This window comes from Schistocerca gregaria, chromosome 1, assembly GCF_023897955.1.
Source record: "Schistocerca gregaria isolate iqSchGreg1 chromosome 1, iqSchGreg1.2, whole genome shotgun sequence".
NCBI classification, from domain to species: domain Eukaryota; kingdom Metazoa; phylum Arthropoda; class Insecta; order Orthoptera; family Acrididae; genus Schistocerca; species Schistocerca gregaria.
This window is the reverse complement of record NC_064920.1, coordinates 243,287,502-243,302,168: the sequence shown is the minus strand read 5'-3', so window position 1 is coordinate 243,302,168 and position 14,667 is coordinate 243,287,502. Positions and strand designations below refer to the sequence as shown.

The 14,667-nt window shown below is 37.9% G+C and overlaps 1 protein-coding gene across 5 annotated transcripts in view; it reads left to right on the top strand.

Moving 5' to 3' along the window:
* The first annotated feature begins 6,760 nt into the window (after nt 1-6,760).
* The window catches only part of LOC126339094 (armadillo segment polarity protein), a 98,617-nt gene continuing 90,710 nt past the window's right edge, over nt 6,761-14,667 (top strand). The window contains exons 1-3 of one of the 5 annotated variants that reach the window (XM_050001604.1): nt 6,761-8,224; nt 8,345-8,573; nt 13,863-13,925. In XM_050001604.1, the coding sequence (XP_049857561.1) occupies nt 13,889-13,925 (37 nt within the window). In that variant the 5' untranslated portion in view covers nt 6,761-8,224; nt 8,345-8,573; nt 13,863-13,888. Of the gene's footprint in view, nt 8,225-8,344; nt 8,964-13,862; nt 13,926-14,667 lie in introns of those variants that run through there. The other 4 variants (XM_050001605.1, XM_050001602.1, XM_050001606.1 and 1 more) reach the window with 4 other exon arrangements.

The window sequence follows — 14,667 nt, the reverse complement described above, 5'->3', positions numbered from 1 at the left end:
TATTAACATACGTAAAAGAACTTTTAAAGTAATACTTGTGAAGTAATAAGCAACCATATTAAGCACGGAAACCTGGAATGAAGCTCTACAGATACAGTATGTCTATGAAAAATATGATTCATTTATTACAACAATTAAACATGATTTTAATGTAGCTTTCCCAAAAGTAGGGAGACAAGAAAAGATGCAGGATCAGACAAAGTGGGTTACCAGTGAAATAACAGAACTGAGAAGGAAGCTATAGGTCTGAGATGGAGGGGTGAAGCTGAAAATTACAAAGTTTTACAAAAGAAGTATGGAAAAATATTTTGAGAGGCAAAATCAAGAGCAATTTATGCAACCATTATGAACTCAAGAAACAAGACAAAGGCAGCTTAGAAAGCAGTTAATAATGAAAGACTGGAAAAAAGTGGATCAAACACTGAAATAGGTGTCAGGTCAATGAAAATAAGTAAATCAATGGTTACAAATGGTAGAGAAGTAGCTAATATACTCAATGTTAACTATATAAATGTTGCAGAGAACTTAAAACTGGAAAGAAATAGTCCACAAAAGAAGGCCACTAAGTTATCACAAAAGTCAAGCACAACCATGTTCTTGAAACCAGTCACAGAAAATGAACTGAAGTCCAAGAAATCAGCTGGTGATGATGAAATATCGAATCATGTAATAAATAAAGTAAGTGAGCAAATAATCTCACCATTGCTGGACACAGCAGACAGGTCTCCAGGGATGGAATTTTTACGGAGAAACTGAAGATAGGCAAGGTGGTACCAGTGTACAAGAAATGGGGTAAGGACGACGTCAACAACTACAGGCCAGTTTCACTGATATCAGGTTTCTTAAAAACCTTGGTAATGCTTGTACATAATAGATTAGTTGAATATCTGGACAAATACAACATTCTCATACCATCATAGCACGGTTTCAGAAAGAATAGATCTACGGAATCAGCAATTGCCAGTCTGACAGAATAGTACATTATACAGTCCTTATACGAAAAACAATTTGTATCTGCAATGTTTCTGAATCTCTACAAAGCATTGGACACTATTGAGCATGAAATACTGATAAAAAAAATTGGTAAACTGGTATTCGAGGGCAAGCAGAGAAGTGGGTAGAATTACAACTATGCAACAAGAAGCAATAAGTGTCAATAGGGAATGCATATCAGTCAACAACCAAGACCATCAAATATGGAGTGCCGCAGCAATCAGTAATGGTACCCTTGCTGTTTAATCTGTTTGTTAATGACGTAGGTGTTGAAGAGAAAGAGAAGAAAATACTGTATGCAGATGACATGACTACAAAGAACAAAGAGCATACATATTTTCAAACGCCAAAGCTCAATGGCTTATGAAAAATGGACTAGTTATAAACCTAAAAAAGACTTATGTATGCAGTGTTCAGAAATAAGGAGAAGGCTCTGCACTTCGGTTTAGAGGTGGACGAAATGAGACTAAAAGAAGCAGAAGCCACTAGATTATTACGTACTACTGTGGATGACAAGCTGAAATGTTAACAACATACTAATTCTGTCTTGTAAGTAACTCACCTCTGTCATATTTATAATGCTTGCACAATATGCAGGCAAACACTTTCTGTGCACAGTGTACCATGGACTCTTCAAACCATACCTGCAGTATGGAGTGGCAGTGTAGAAACACAAATACTCAAGAAATAAAAAGGGTGTTCACATTAAAAAAAAAAAAAAAAAAAAAAAAAAAGCTGTCAGAACTACATCAAGACGAAAACTTCTGAAACATGTAGAAACTGCTTCAAAGGACTAGGCACCTTAATTTTTTCCTCCTTGTAGACATATACAAAACTATACTATATGTCGCAAAGTGGACTATCAAATGCTAGTGTACATGCCCACAGCACACACAGGAAGAAGGCCATACCTCTCTGACTGACAGTGCTTGAAAAAGGACTCCAGGACTCAGGTATCACATTATTTAGGAGTCTGCCAAAAAACTGCCTGACAACATACATGACACTAGGTTTTCAAAGAACCTAGAAGACTATCAGGTGGAAAAGGAATTTTACAGTGTTGTAAAATATTTGCAAACACCGCAGCTCATTTACTCATGTTAAATTTGTAAATATTGTTAATTATAATCACTGCTGTTAAAATAGTTAGGAAGTATGATACAAAGGTTTTTGTATTTTTGAGATGTCCCGTATCACATGTACGTTCACTGTACAGCGCGTAATCCTACGGGATCAAATAAAATTCAATTCAACAACCTGCTACCAATTTTATGTATACCTTTCACCATGAATATCAATGCATGGTCTGCTTATACATTTGAACTTCCTATATCCTGAAACCCTGTGATTTGTTCAATCCAGGGTTGAAAGGTATAGCAGATAAGGGATTTCAGATGCTTCACAACATGCATGGAAAAATAAACTGACACACATGTGTACAGTCACAGACTTCACTTGTGTAAGGGCACACCTTTTACTTAGATGTCTATCGCCTAGCATTTGCTGATCCATAGGAGTTCCTTAATAGGATGTTTATGGAATCTGAACCATGAACCATGGACCTTGTCGTTGGTGGGGAGGTTTGCATGCCTCAGTGATACAGAGAGCCGTAACGTAGGTCCAACCACAACAGAGAGGTATCTGTTGAGAGGCCAGACAAACGTGTGGTTCCTGAAGAGGGGCACCAGCCTTTTCAGTAGTTGCAGGGGCAACAGTATGGATGATTGACTGATCTGGCCTTGTAACACTAACCAAAACGCCCTTGCTGTGCTGGTACTGCGAACGGCTGAAAGCAAGGAGAAACTACGGCTGTAATTTTTCCCGAGGGCATGCAGCTTTACAGTGTGGTTAAATGATGATGGCATCCTCTTGGGTAAATATTCCGGAGGTAAAGTAGTCCCCCATTCAGATCTCCGGGCGGGGACTACTCAAGAGGACGTAGTTATAAGGAGAAAGAAAACTGGCGTTCTATGGATCGGAGCATGGAATGTCAGATCCCTTAATCGGGCAGGTAGGTTAGAAAATTTAAAAAGGGAAATGGATAGGTTAAAGTTAGATATAGTGGGAATTAGTGAAGTTTGGTGGCAGGAGGAACAAGACGTCTGGTCAGGTGACTACAGGGTTATAAACACAAAATCAAATAGGGGTAATGTAGGAGTAGGTTTAATAATGAATAGGAAAATAGGAATGCGGGTAAACTACTACAAACAGCATAGTGAACGCATTATTGTGGCCAAGATAGATACGAAGCCCACGCATACCACAGTAGTACAAGTTTATATACATACTAGCTCTGCAGATGGTGAAGAAATTGAAGAAATGTATGAAGAAATAAGAGAAATTATTCAGATAGTGAAGGGAGACGAAAATTTAATAGTCATGGGTGACTGGAATTCGTCAGTAGGAAAAGGGAGAGAAGGAAACGTAGTAGGTGAATATGGATAGGGGCTAAGAAATGAAAGAGGAAGCTGTCTGGTAGAATTTTGCACAGAGCATAACTTAATCATAGCTAACACTTGGTTCAAGAATCATAAAAGAAGATTGTATACATGGAAGAAGCCTGGAGATACTGACAGGTTCCAGATAGATTATATAATGGTAAGACAGAGATTTAGGAACCAGGTTTTAAATTGTAGGACATTTCCAGGGGCAGATGTAGACTCTGACCACAATGTATTGGTTATGAACTATAGATTGAAACTGAAGAAACTGCAAAAAGGTGGCAATTCAAGGAGATGGGGCTGGATAAACTGAAACAACCAGAGGTTGTACAGAGTTTCAGGGAGAGCATAAGAGAGCAATTGACAACAATGGGGGAAAGAAATACAGTAAAAGAAGAATGGGTAGCTTTGAGGGATGAAGTAGTGAAGGCAGCAGAGGATCAAGTAGGTAAAAGGAAGAAGGCTAGTAGAAATCCTTGGGTAACACAAGAAATATTGAATTTAATTGATGAAAGGAGAAAATATAAAAATACAGTAAATAAAGCAGGCTAAAAGGAATAAAAAGGTCTCAAAAATGAGATCGACAGGAAGTGCAAACTGGATAAGCAGGGATGGCTAGAGGACAAATGTAAGGATGTAGAGGCTTATCTCACTAGGGGTAAGATAGATACTGCCTACAGGAAAATTTAAGAGACCTTTGGAGAAAGGAGGACCACATGTATGAATATCAAGAGCTCAGATGTAAACTCAGTTCTAAGCAAAGAAGGGAAAGCAGAAAGGTGGAAGGAGTATATAGAGGGTCTGTACAAGGGCGATGTACTTGAGGACAATATTATGGAAATGGAAGAGGATGTAGATGAAGATGAAATGGGAGATATGATACTGCATGAAGAGATTGACAGAGCACTGAAAGACCTGAGTCTAAACAAAGCTCCGGGAGTCGACAACATCCCATTAGAACTACTGACAGCCTTGGGGGAGCCAGTCCTGATGAAACTCTACCATCTGATGAGCAAGATGTATGAGACAGGCGAAATACCCTCAGACTTCAAGAAGAATATAATAATTCCAATCCCAAAGAAAGCAGGTGTTGACAGATGTGAAAATTGCCGAACTATCAGTTTAATAAGTCATGGCTGAAAATACTAATGCGAATTCCTTACAGACGAAAGGAAAAAATAGTAGAAGCCAACCTCGGGGAAGATCAGTTGGATTCCGTAGAAATGTTGGAACACGTGAGGCTATACTGACCCTACGACTTATCTTAGAAGCGAGATTAAGGAAAGGAAAACCTACGTTTCTAGCTTTTGAAGACTTGGAGAAAGCTTTTGACAATGTTGACTGGAATACTCTCTTTCAAATTCTGAAGGTGGCAGGGGTAAAATACAGGGAGTGAAAAGCTATTTACAATTTGTACAGAAACCAGATGGCAGTTATAAGAGTTGAGGGACGTGAAAGGGAAGCAGCGGTTGGTAAGGGAGTGAGACAGGGTTGTAGCCTCTCCCCTATGCTATTCAATCTGTATATTGGGCAAGCAGTGAAGGAATCAAAAGAAAAATTCGGAGTCCGTATTAAAATTCATGGAGAAGAAGGTTCGCCGATGACATTGTAATTCTGTCAGAGACAGCAAAGGACCTGGAAGAGAAGTTGAACGGAATGGATAGTGTCTTGAAAGGAGGATATAAGATGAACATCAACAAAAGCAAAATGAGGATAATGGAATGTAGTCGAATTAAATCGGGTGATGCTGAGGGAATTAGATTAGGAAATGAGACACTTAAAGTAGTAAAGGAGTTTTGCTATTTGGGGAGCAAAATAACTGATGATGGTCGAAGTAGAGAGGATTTAAAATGTAGACTGGCAAAGGCAAGGAAAGCTTTTCTGAAGAAGAGAAATTTGTTAACATCGAGTATAGATTTATGTATCAGGAAGTTGTTTCTGAAAGTATTTGTATGGAGTGTATCCATGTACAGAAATGAAACATGGACGATAAATATTTTGGACAAGAAGAGAATAGAAGCTTTCGAAATGTGGTGCTACAGAAGAATGCAGAAGATTAGATGGATAGATCACATAACTAATGAGGAAGTATTGAACAGGATTGGGGAGAAGAGGAGTTTGTGGCACAACTTGACTAGAAGAAGGTATCGGTTAGTAGGACATGTTCTGAGGCATCACGGGATCAGCAATTTAGTATTGGAGGGCAGTGTGGAGAGTAAAAATCGTAGATGGAGACCAAGAGATGAATACACTAAGCAGATTCAGAAGGATGTAGGCTGCAGTAGGTACTGGGAGATGATGAAGCTTGCACAGGATAGAGTAGCATGGAGAGCTGCATCAAACCAGTCTCAGGACTGAAGACGCCAACAACAACAACAACAACAACAACAACAACAACATGGAATCTCCAGCAATAGACTTTAAATTGTTTTCTATAAAAGAGAAAGCATTGCTGTCATACAAATCTTTAAGTGCTTTTAGTTCATTTTTTTTCCCATGATGTAGCTTTGGTTTACATTTTGCTAGCCTTGTTAGAGTATTCCTATACATTTTGATTTTCAGGAACTGTAGTCTGCTTTTGAAATTCCTGTACCCATAACTACAGTTTCCTGATTAAATGATGTTACGTGTAAGCATGAGTACTCACCATCTGTAGATTCATTTTGAGAGGGAACAAAAAATTTACGGAGAGCAACACTCAAAGAACTACACTTTCAGCACAACTCGTGCTTGGTAATTCACTAGCCACAGCACGGCTATCACATGGTAATAATTTAATTATTCATTTAGCGAACGTATCGTCACATTCATGATAAGGACTTGTGAATTTCGACCGATTCACTTCTGATATTAGCAGCTACGTAACGAACACTTGTCATTTGTTTTGAAAACACAGCCCTGTTTAGCTTAAGCCTAGTTTTATTCGTTAAGTCTTCTTCTGAGAGGGTTCCCCCCAAACAAAAGCAGTAGCAAAGTTCACATCAGGTGATAGTTCACAAACACTTTTCCACTTCAAAAGCAACTCTTGAGATTGCTTTAGAGACGTCTTATTTAGGTAGGCGAAAGGAAACCACACAGCTTAATTCGTGATAGAAGATAATATATTTCATTCATACATAGTTAAAATACTGTAAATCGGATATATTACATTAGTATTAATTGGGGACATTATTTTCAGCACGAATTCTCTCCAGCTCCTCAATTAAGTTAATGAAAATTTAAATCTATAATCATATTATAACGAAACATAATTTGTAGTATCCCGATATGAAGTGAGAAACACTACAAAAACGGAAAAAACTGCAGCTACAGTGCAGCACGGCACAACTGAATCAGCCGCTCTTCGATCGCATTGGACAATTGTACGGGTTCCAATCATCCAATTAGATGGCTTCAAGACTCTTGTAGCGCCTGGAGTGATCAGGAGACGAACTTCTCGGCGTGTTGCCAGTTTTTCCGTGTAGCTTTCGTCCGCACGGTCGACTACTGAGACACGAATACACTTCAGTTACCGTCACTACGTGTACATGTGACACATTTTCCGCTAAACAGAAATCGAATTTCGGAAATCATTTTTCGCTGTCTTGTTTACATGTTATGGTCTGAAGAGGATTTGCTGACCCTTTTAAATATGGCGTCTGCAAAACAGCTGATTGTCACCACAGCCTCTTCTCTTTAATATTGTTAGCTTCAAGCTCAGTCTTAATGTATCTGCTTCTCCTTCACTGTCCATATTAACCGAATATTCTGAAAATAAGACTTAACTTGACAACTCGCGTACTTTTAAAAGCGGTTGCGTTTACGGGAACGTGAAAATCGATAGCGGAATTGGAAAATCAGCAATTAGAAGCGGATTTCCAAAATCGATTTTGAAGCGTTTACATGACCACTCATAAATGGCATTTCGTAATCGGTTTACGAAATCGGATTTTGGGAGCACCATTTAAATGGGGGTTCGGAAACCGAAAGCATGTCAGTTAACATGCCAAAGGGCAGGTTAACCTAACCTTAACTCTCATTAGAAAATGAGGACGAGATAGTTACTTCAAAGTGCTCCAAAAAATACCGCCGTGTACATTTTTTCGACATGTCATTTAAGTTTGGTTGAACATGCAAACTTGCGATGTTCTCTCAAATGCAATATAATAAAGAACAAAAATAACTAACCATTTTTCGCCAAACAAACCCAACCTTTACAACAGAAAGTTAACTACTCAAAATCGTAAACAATGGGGAAACTGTAATAGGTTTCACAATACGATCGTGTGATTTGCCTCAATATTTCCTATTCGAACAGCTCTGCCTACCAAAAACGATGTGAGCTACGTAAACTACGCCTGTTGGGTGACAGGTAGCACCACTTCTATTACCGGCTAGTCGGACAAAGTGAATTGATGGTAGGCAAAGCCACCCCAGTTACGGCAATGAAAAGTAAATTGGGAACCTGCAGTGACTTCTTGAGATCAGTATAAGAATCAAATCGTGCATAATTTGTTGCTCTTCTCGTGTCATTTGGTGATTTTTCTGATACTGATGCATACGTAGAATCAGAACTAAAATAAAGGTGCCCATTTACACGTTGCTATTTGCATAAATAGTGTGACAGTTTGTGCACAAGCTACGGACGAAATTTCATTTGGATTTAAATCAGACGACTTAAGTTCGAACCAGCGAGGTTTTCGCGTCGAAAATTCTTCTGCAGAAAACTAATGCGATCTGTAGTGTAACAATGCATTAAAGCTGAAATTTCTATTGAACAATTTCCACTTAATGATTATACATACATTTCGGTAATTTTCTTCTGAGTTTGACTTAACATATTTCAGAGCGGGATGTTTTGAATACGAGATTGAAGTATGCTTGAACAACATCCTTTCCAAAGTTTAAGTTCTTTATACGGATTTTTCCAGGAACCTCTTCAAAGACTGACGCGCTGAAAATAAAGTGACTCATGCGCACACGATTGCGCTGTGATTGGTCACCGCGCGATGCCATTACTCTCATAGCGTCTACAGGATGCCATGCATAGATTGTATGTTGGCAGGTGGACGCCATCTTCAATGCTGTGAAGTGTAATAATACGCCGGAGTTGTCCGATTATCTTGCGAACGACAAAAGTTTCGGGACTCCGGTTAATTGGTATGTGTTCTTGGTACTATATGTGTGCTACTGTAGAGAAATAGAACTCTTATGTCATCTGAAACACAACAGAGCGGTAAGAGTAGGGTGTGGTACGTGTATAAGGTCGGATGGACTGTCAAAGTGAACTGATAGCGTAAAGTGTTTTTTTGTCCTCTCTTCAACGAGCCTTGAGATACGCCAGAAGTTTATGATTCAGTTCTTTACCTTTGGATCTCTATACGAATGAACTATTTGCGATCGTAATAATATTTTATTAGTTGTGTGACGAAAACCAATACAATGGCCGCGATCGATGAGTGTAATGCCCCCAGTGACCGATTTCTCAAAGTTTAAACAGATACTTTGTGTTTAGTGTGATTGTTGAACCTAGCGGTGACGTGTTTATTGGTAAATATCTACCATCTTCATTGTTTTCGTCTAAAGATTGATATAATGTGACTGAGTTGTAAGATGTATTGAACAACTAGGCAGTTCGAGTGGAATGTGTATTTTCGGTAGCTATGATCTTTTATGTGGGTATATTCTTTAACTTTCGAAATTACTGATAACAGAAGGATTGTATAGAGTTTCTCGTGCCTTTGGGTTGTAGTGACTTTCACAGTTCTGTGATTGGAGTTGTCACTTGTAGGGATACGTACACCTTATTTAACACACAATGCCTCGCAGATATTGAGGTGCTTAATATGTCTGTTCATTTAAGACCTGAATGGTTGTACGGTGTTATGCCAGAAGAAAATTTTTGACGTATCGGTAAACTGGCTCGCAAATACATGAACTGATGTACTGTATACAGATGTTCAGAATAAAACTGCTGGCTACAGTGTGTAATGTTCAGACATTGAATTCACCGAAAGCAAACATTTAGTGAAGAGTATTGCTCAGAATCGAATATTGTGAAATTCAGTATGCCATCGAAACACCTGTTGGTTGCTATTGATTATGACTTGTATTTTCAGTAGCGTAGCAAGAAATACACATACTCGAACCTTGCGTCACTGACCAGCAGATGTATCAATAAGTGTTTTCAAACAATCAAATCTCATCCGACTCAGTTGATTGACGTAGAGTATGAAGTTTACATTATAAACTACTGTCACACTTTATTTGCTCTCCTTCTTTTAACTATGCCCATTTTGTCGAAAATTTATGGGCCAGATAAGAAAATCAGATAAATGTTGAATATAGAAACAGATAAGCCTTGTGAGAGCTAGTTCTTGTGTAGCTTTTAATACCATCTCCCGGGGAAGAGGGCAGTATTAACTATTATTAGTCATATGTCAGGATATCTTCAGAGGCAGATTAAAATGTACTGTTAGGGCTCCCTCACTCCATCCTATCCCAAATCTTGATTGTTGCATAGCCTGAGGTCTAAGATCAGTGAACGGAGGTAATTTGAGAGTTTGCAAATCCAATGATTGTGAATGCCAAATAAAGATTGTGGTAATATTGATGTGCATGGAGCTAGGTGGCGCAGTGGTTAGCATAGCACACTGGGCTCTCATTCAGGGCGATGACAGTCATCGTGATTTAGGTTTTTCGTGTTTTCCCTAAATCTCTTCAGGGAAATGCTGGGATGGTTTCTTTGAAAGGGCACAGCTGACTTCCTTCCCCATCCTTCTGTAAACCAATGAGATCAGTGACCTCGCTGTTTGGTCCCCTCCCCCAACAAGTCAACCAATCAATATTGACCTGCAGCATAGCATAATGTTTACTTTCACACCATATTTATACATATTTTGCCATTTTTGTACACCTGTCATATCAATTAAAACATAAGGTAAATTCAGAAAATGTGTACGATGCACGTTGTAGATGTACTACAAAAGAGGCAACTTTTACTGGCCTGTTATAAGGAAGTTGACTCCACAGATGTCGGCAACTACTGGCCATTGTCGCTCCTAACATTTAAATTTTTTGAGAAGGTAATGCACTCAGTTTTCACATGTGTGTGGGGATGGAGTATCTTGTCAACTATAGTTCACATTTCAAAAGGAATTACTGAGGCAGCAATTTTTTATGTACACTGAATACACAGTTTTTATCGTTATGAAATGTACATACTTTAGTATCTTCTGCATTTTGTTGAAAGCTTTTGTCTGCTGCAATATTTTGTTTAGGGAAGTTAACTATCCTGACATACATTGGTCAGCCGGTTTGGCTCCTATTTAAAAAAAAAAAAACAGTGGGCAGAAAGTTACACTAGGATGTCTCAAATAATACAAATATGAAGACTCGTCTACATGCATATTTCGCAGAGTTCGATTATGGTCCTATTACTGTTTGTAATTTTGGGTGAATGAGGCAAATTTTAGAACTTTATGCCAAATGCTACTAGTAATGTGGCCAAGCCGAATGAAGAAGTGTCAGCAGGGAAAATGGTAAAAGATATTTTTCTTAGTGAAGTGTTTCCCAAATGAGCTATCTGTAAACTTTAATAAACTCAACTCATTTAGTTTTGTACTGTCAAAAATATTTCAGTGCCTAGTATCAAATGTAGTGAAAGAAGATTGCACACTTCACAAAATATAGAGAATTGTCCTATAGTAGAATATCAGTTAATGACAAATGGAATCCGCAAATCACACAAATACCAGGATTTAACAATTTTTAGGGATTTGAAATGCAATGATCACATATGCCTAATTGTATGTCAAGTAGGTGGCAGACTTCAGTTCATTGGCAGGGTACTGGGAAAATGCAGCCAGTCTACAAAGAAGACTGCTTGCAAAGCATTTGTGCTTCTCAGCTTTGAATATATCTCGCGTGTGTGTGTGTGTGTGTCTGTGTGTGTCTGTGTGTGTGTGTGTCTGTGTGTGTGTGTCTGTGTGTGTGTGTGTGTGTGTGTGACCAATACCAAATCATATATTGGTCATATACAAAGGGCAGCATGTGTATTCACAAGTTCAACTAAGTCCCCACTGTCTCGAGTTGCATTATAACTGGCCCATACCCCTGCTCCACATTGTGTTGTTTTCGGTATCTTTTATAAACTGCATTTTACAATCAGCTGTTTATTGTCCCATCAGTAATCTACTGGTTTCGCTTATTAACCGTCATCCAGGATTTATGTCAAAACAGATTAGTTAAAATCATCCCATATTCGTTTGAAGTTGAACCACAACGAAATTATCCACAATTGTATAGTCAATTTGTCTTAGAATCTTGAGACATATTTTATGTCAAAAATAGTGACATCACAGTAGTGTAGTTTGTCTAATATATGTGCATAATATGCACAAAAATTCTTGTAGAATATTTGCTATAATGTCAAGCATTTTTCACTATCCACTAATTTTTATAATTGTGAAATAATTAAAAGCCTGTGCTACAGAGTAGCCTGTTAGTACCACAAGCTATATTTTACATTCTTATCTCTTGGCTTTGCAACTAATTCTCAAGTTGTCACCTGCAACCTAAACAAGACCTCTGGTTGTGCTACAGAGCAACACAAAATATGTATATATAATGTGTGGTATTTTGAAAGGGGGCTACAACCAATCTGTAGGTGCCTGCCCCCCCCCCCCCCTCTCTCTCTCTCTCTCTCTCTCTCTCTCTCTCTCTCTCTCTCTTTCTCTCTCTCTCTCTTTCTCTCTCTCTTTTAACGATTTTTCAAAAGTTTTTTTTAAGAACAAAGACTGCTGTGAGAACAAGTCCAGAGTGTTGGCCATTTATATTTAATTTCGGGCTGACATTGAGTAAAATAATATAATAAAATTACTTCAATACTGCAGAATAATCATTGAATATCACTTTTTAACACAAGCATAAATATTTTAATTATTCTTCTATAAAGAAAATTTAATGGACTAGTGTTGTATTTGCAAACTGACGTGTGAACTAATTTCCAAATGTGGGACATTTTAGTACGATAAGGAATCTATTCTTTTTTTGTACACTTTTATCGGTTCATGGGTACGTAAAAAAGTGAGTGGTGGGGCAATGTGTAGTCATGGTAACAGATACTGATTCTGCTTAATTTCCGTGTTATGTGCTTCAGGGTACATGTAGAATATTTAAAATTAATTTTCTTGCATATGCAGCTATTGTTTGGCCATTTAGCCACCATAGTTTTTAATATGGGCCACATAACAAGCAATACTTATCATTTCCCAAGTGCGTAAAACCTTTTGAGAGGGAGTCTGGAATGTGAACATTCTCCTTGTGAGGATAATATGAGTGTTGCCACGGGACAACTGGAGTGTGCATAGTGTACAGACACAGGGCATGCTATTAATGGTGAAAAGTGTTCTCAACCTCTTTCTGCACAGAAAGCATAATTACCTACTTGCAGACTTCCACTGCACTGTGATATCACCTTAGTTGCAGCAGTATAAGTCAACCATAATATTTTTGCAATTGCTCGTTATTAGAAAAACATGGTGACATTACAGTAAACAAGTAAAGTGTTGACTAAGGAAAGTGCATCACACTGCCAGTGCTTGCTAGTCAGCTGTGGATATATGCGCTGATGTGTGATAAATAAGATGACCAAAGCACCCTCACTCAGGTCCAATAATACTGATGATGCTATAATCACTATCACTTTTGACATATAAAATTGTTTGGATTGAAGCTGTGCTCTTGTGGAACATTTTTCATTGTACTATTTAGACCAATTCTTGAAATTAGGTACTTTGTATGTCTGCTTTGTTAGTAAATATTCTGAGAGTAGTTAACTTTTAAACCTTTCGAAATTGTATGTTGAACTGCACATGTAGGTTTACTTATATTGGTATGAGTGCACCATTATGAAGTATGTAATAGTAGCAGTATGTTGTCACAAAATAAACACTATTCATCGTGAATGCAGTATTTTGGTGAACATGTTACTTTGCTCTGCATTCACAGGATGTCGAATCATGTTGAAACATCAGATTGCAGAGTTTCAAATTGTTATAGTATGTATGCAACAAGGGAGCTGGTATTTTGTTTTGAATTAGTGATCTCTCAGGTTTCTGAATCTCATTTCTGTTTCCGTGAAATAGTCTGTATTTTTGTTGGGCATCATTGGCAGAGGTGAATCTGGTTCAGATTACATTCTGTTCTTTCTGGGATAGTTTCAAGTGCATACTGTGTATGTACTGCTGTGAAAACACTTGAAAAAAAAAAGTATTTATCACTGAGCATTGGTTCATTATTTTTACGTGTGAAAAGTGCACTAAACTGTTTGGCTGGACTGTTTCTTTGCAAAAAAAAAAAAAAAAAAAAAAAAAAAAAAAAATTTAATGCTATCCATTTGATTTTCAGTTAATATATTGTGCTGTTCATTGGTAACCTCTGTTGTAGGAATTCCTTGAAGATTCCATGACACCATGAGTTACCAGATGCAGCAGCCACAGTCTAGACTTAGTAAGTATGATATGTTGCTGTAATTGAGTATTTGCGGATGCATCGTAAACATGGGCTTTCAGTTAGTATGCTGTTCACTCACATGTATTTCAGTTATAAAGGATAGCAGAACAACGAAAAATAAATGTTGCCCCCGTTATACAGATTTATATCTTCCACGAGAATCTGAATGGAAGAACACTCCCTCCTCTTTGTACTCGAGTAAGAAATTGTTTGGTTTGTGATGTATCTTGTGAAAAGGCATTCCATCCTTTATGAAGTTCAGAAAAATCAAAACAGTTTATCTTTTTGTGACTTTATTTAGTTTTTAATAATTCCATGTTTACAAAGTTGGCCACAATGTTAGTGTTTGAGACAAATATAAGAAGCATTAAAGAAGGCAGTTTCCTTCAGTGTTCATTTTTGCATGACTTGACGAGAACCACTTTGTGATTCAAACTGTGTGGCAAATATAAGTTCTTGCTTTCTAGTTTGGAGTGTTTTTAGCTAACTCAAGAAGACCAACTACACTTGAGAGAGCTAGAAAGTTATAAAACAGAAGAGTAAAATAAACTTTTGACCATGTCAGGGTTTGTCCATTTGTGTATTGGCAGCTAGACCTTCAGTCCCCAGTTTGGAACACCTTTGCCATATCTGTAAATATAAGGAGCTAATTTCAGTCTTAGGGAAACTCTCTGTTGAGGTCAGATTTCAACAACAGCCTGAAGAGAATTGTTGCAAGCTATTGCAGGTAGGGCAATGT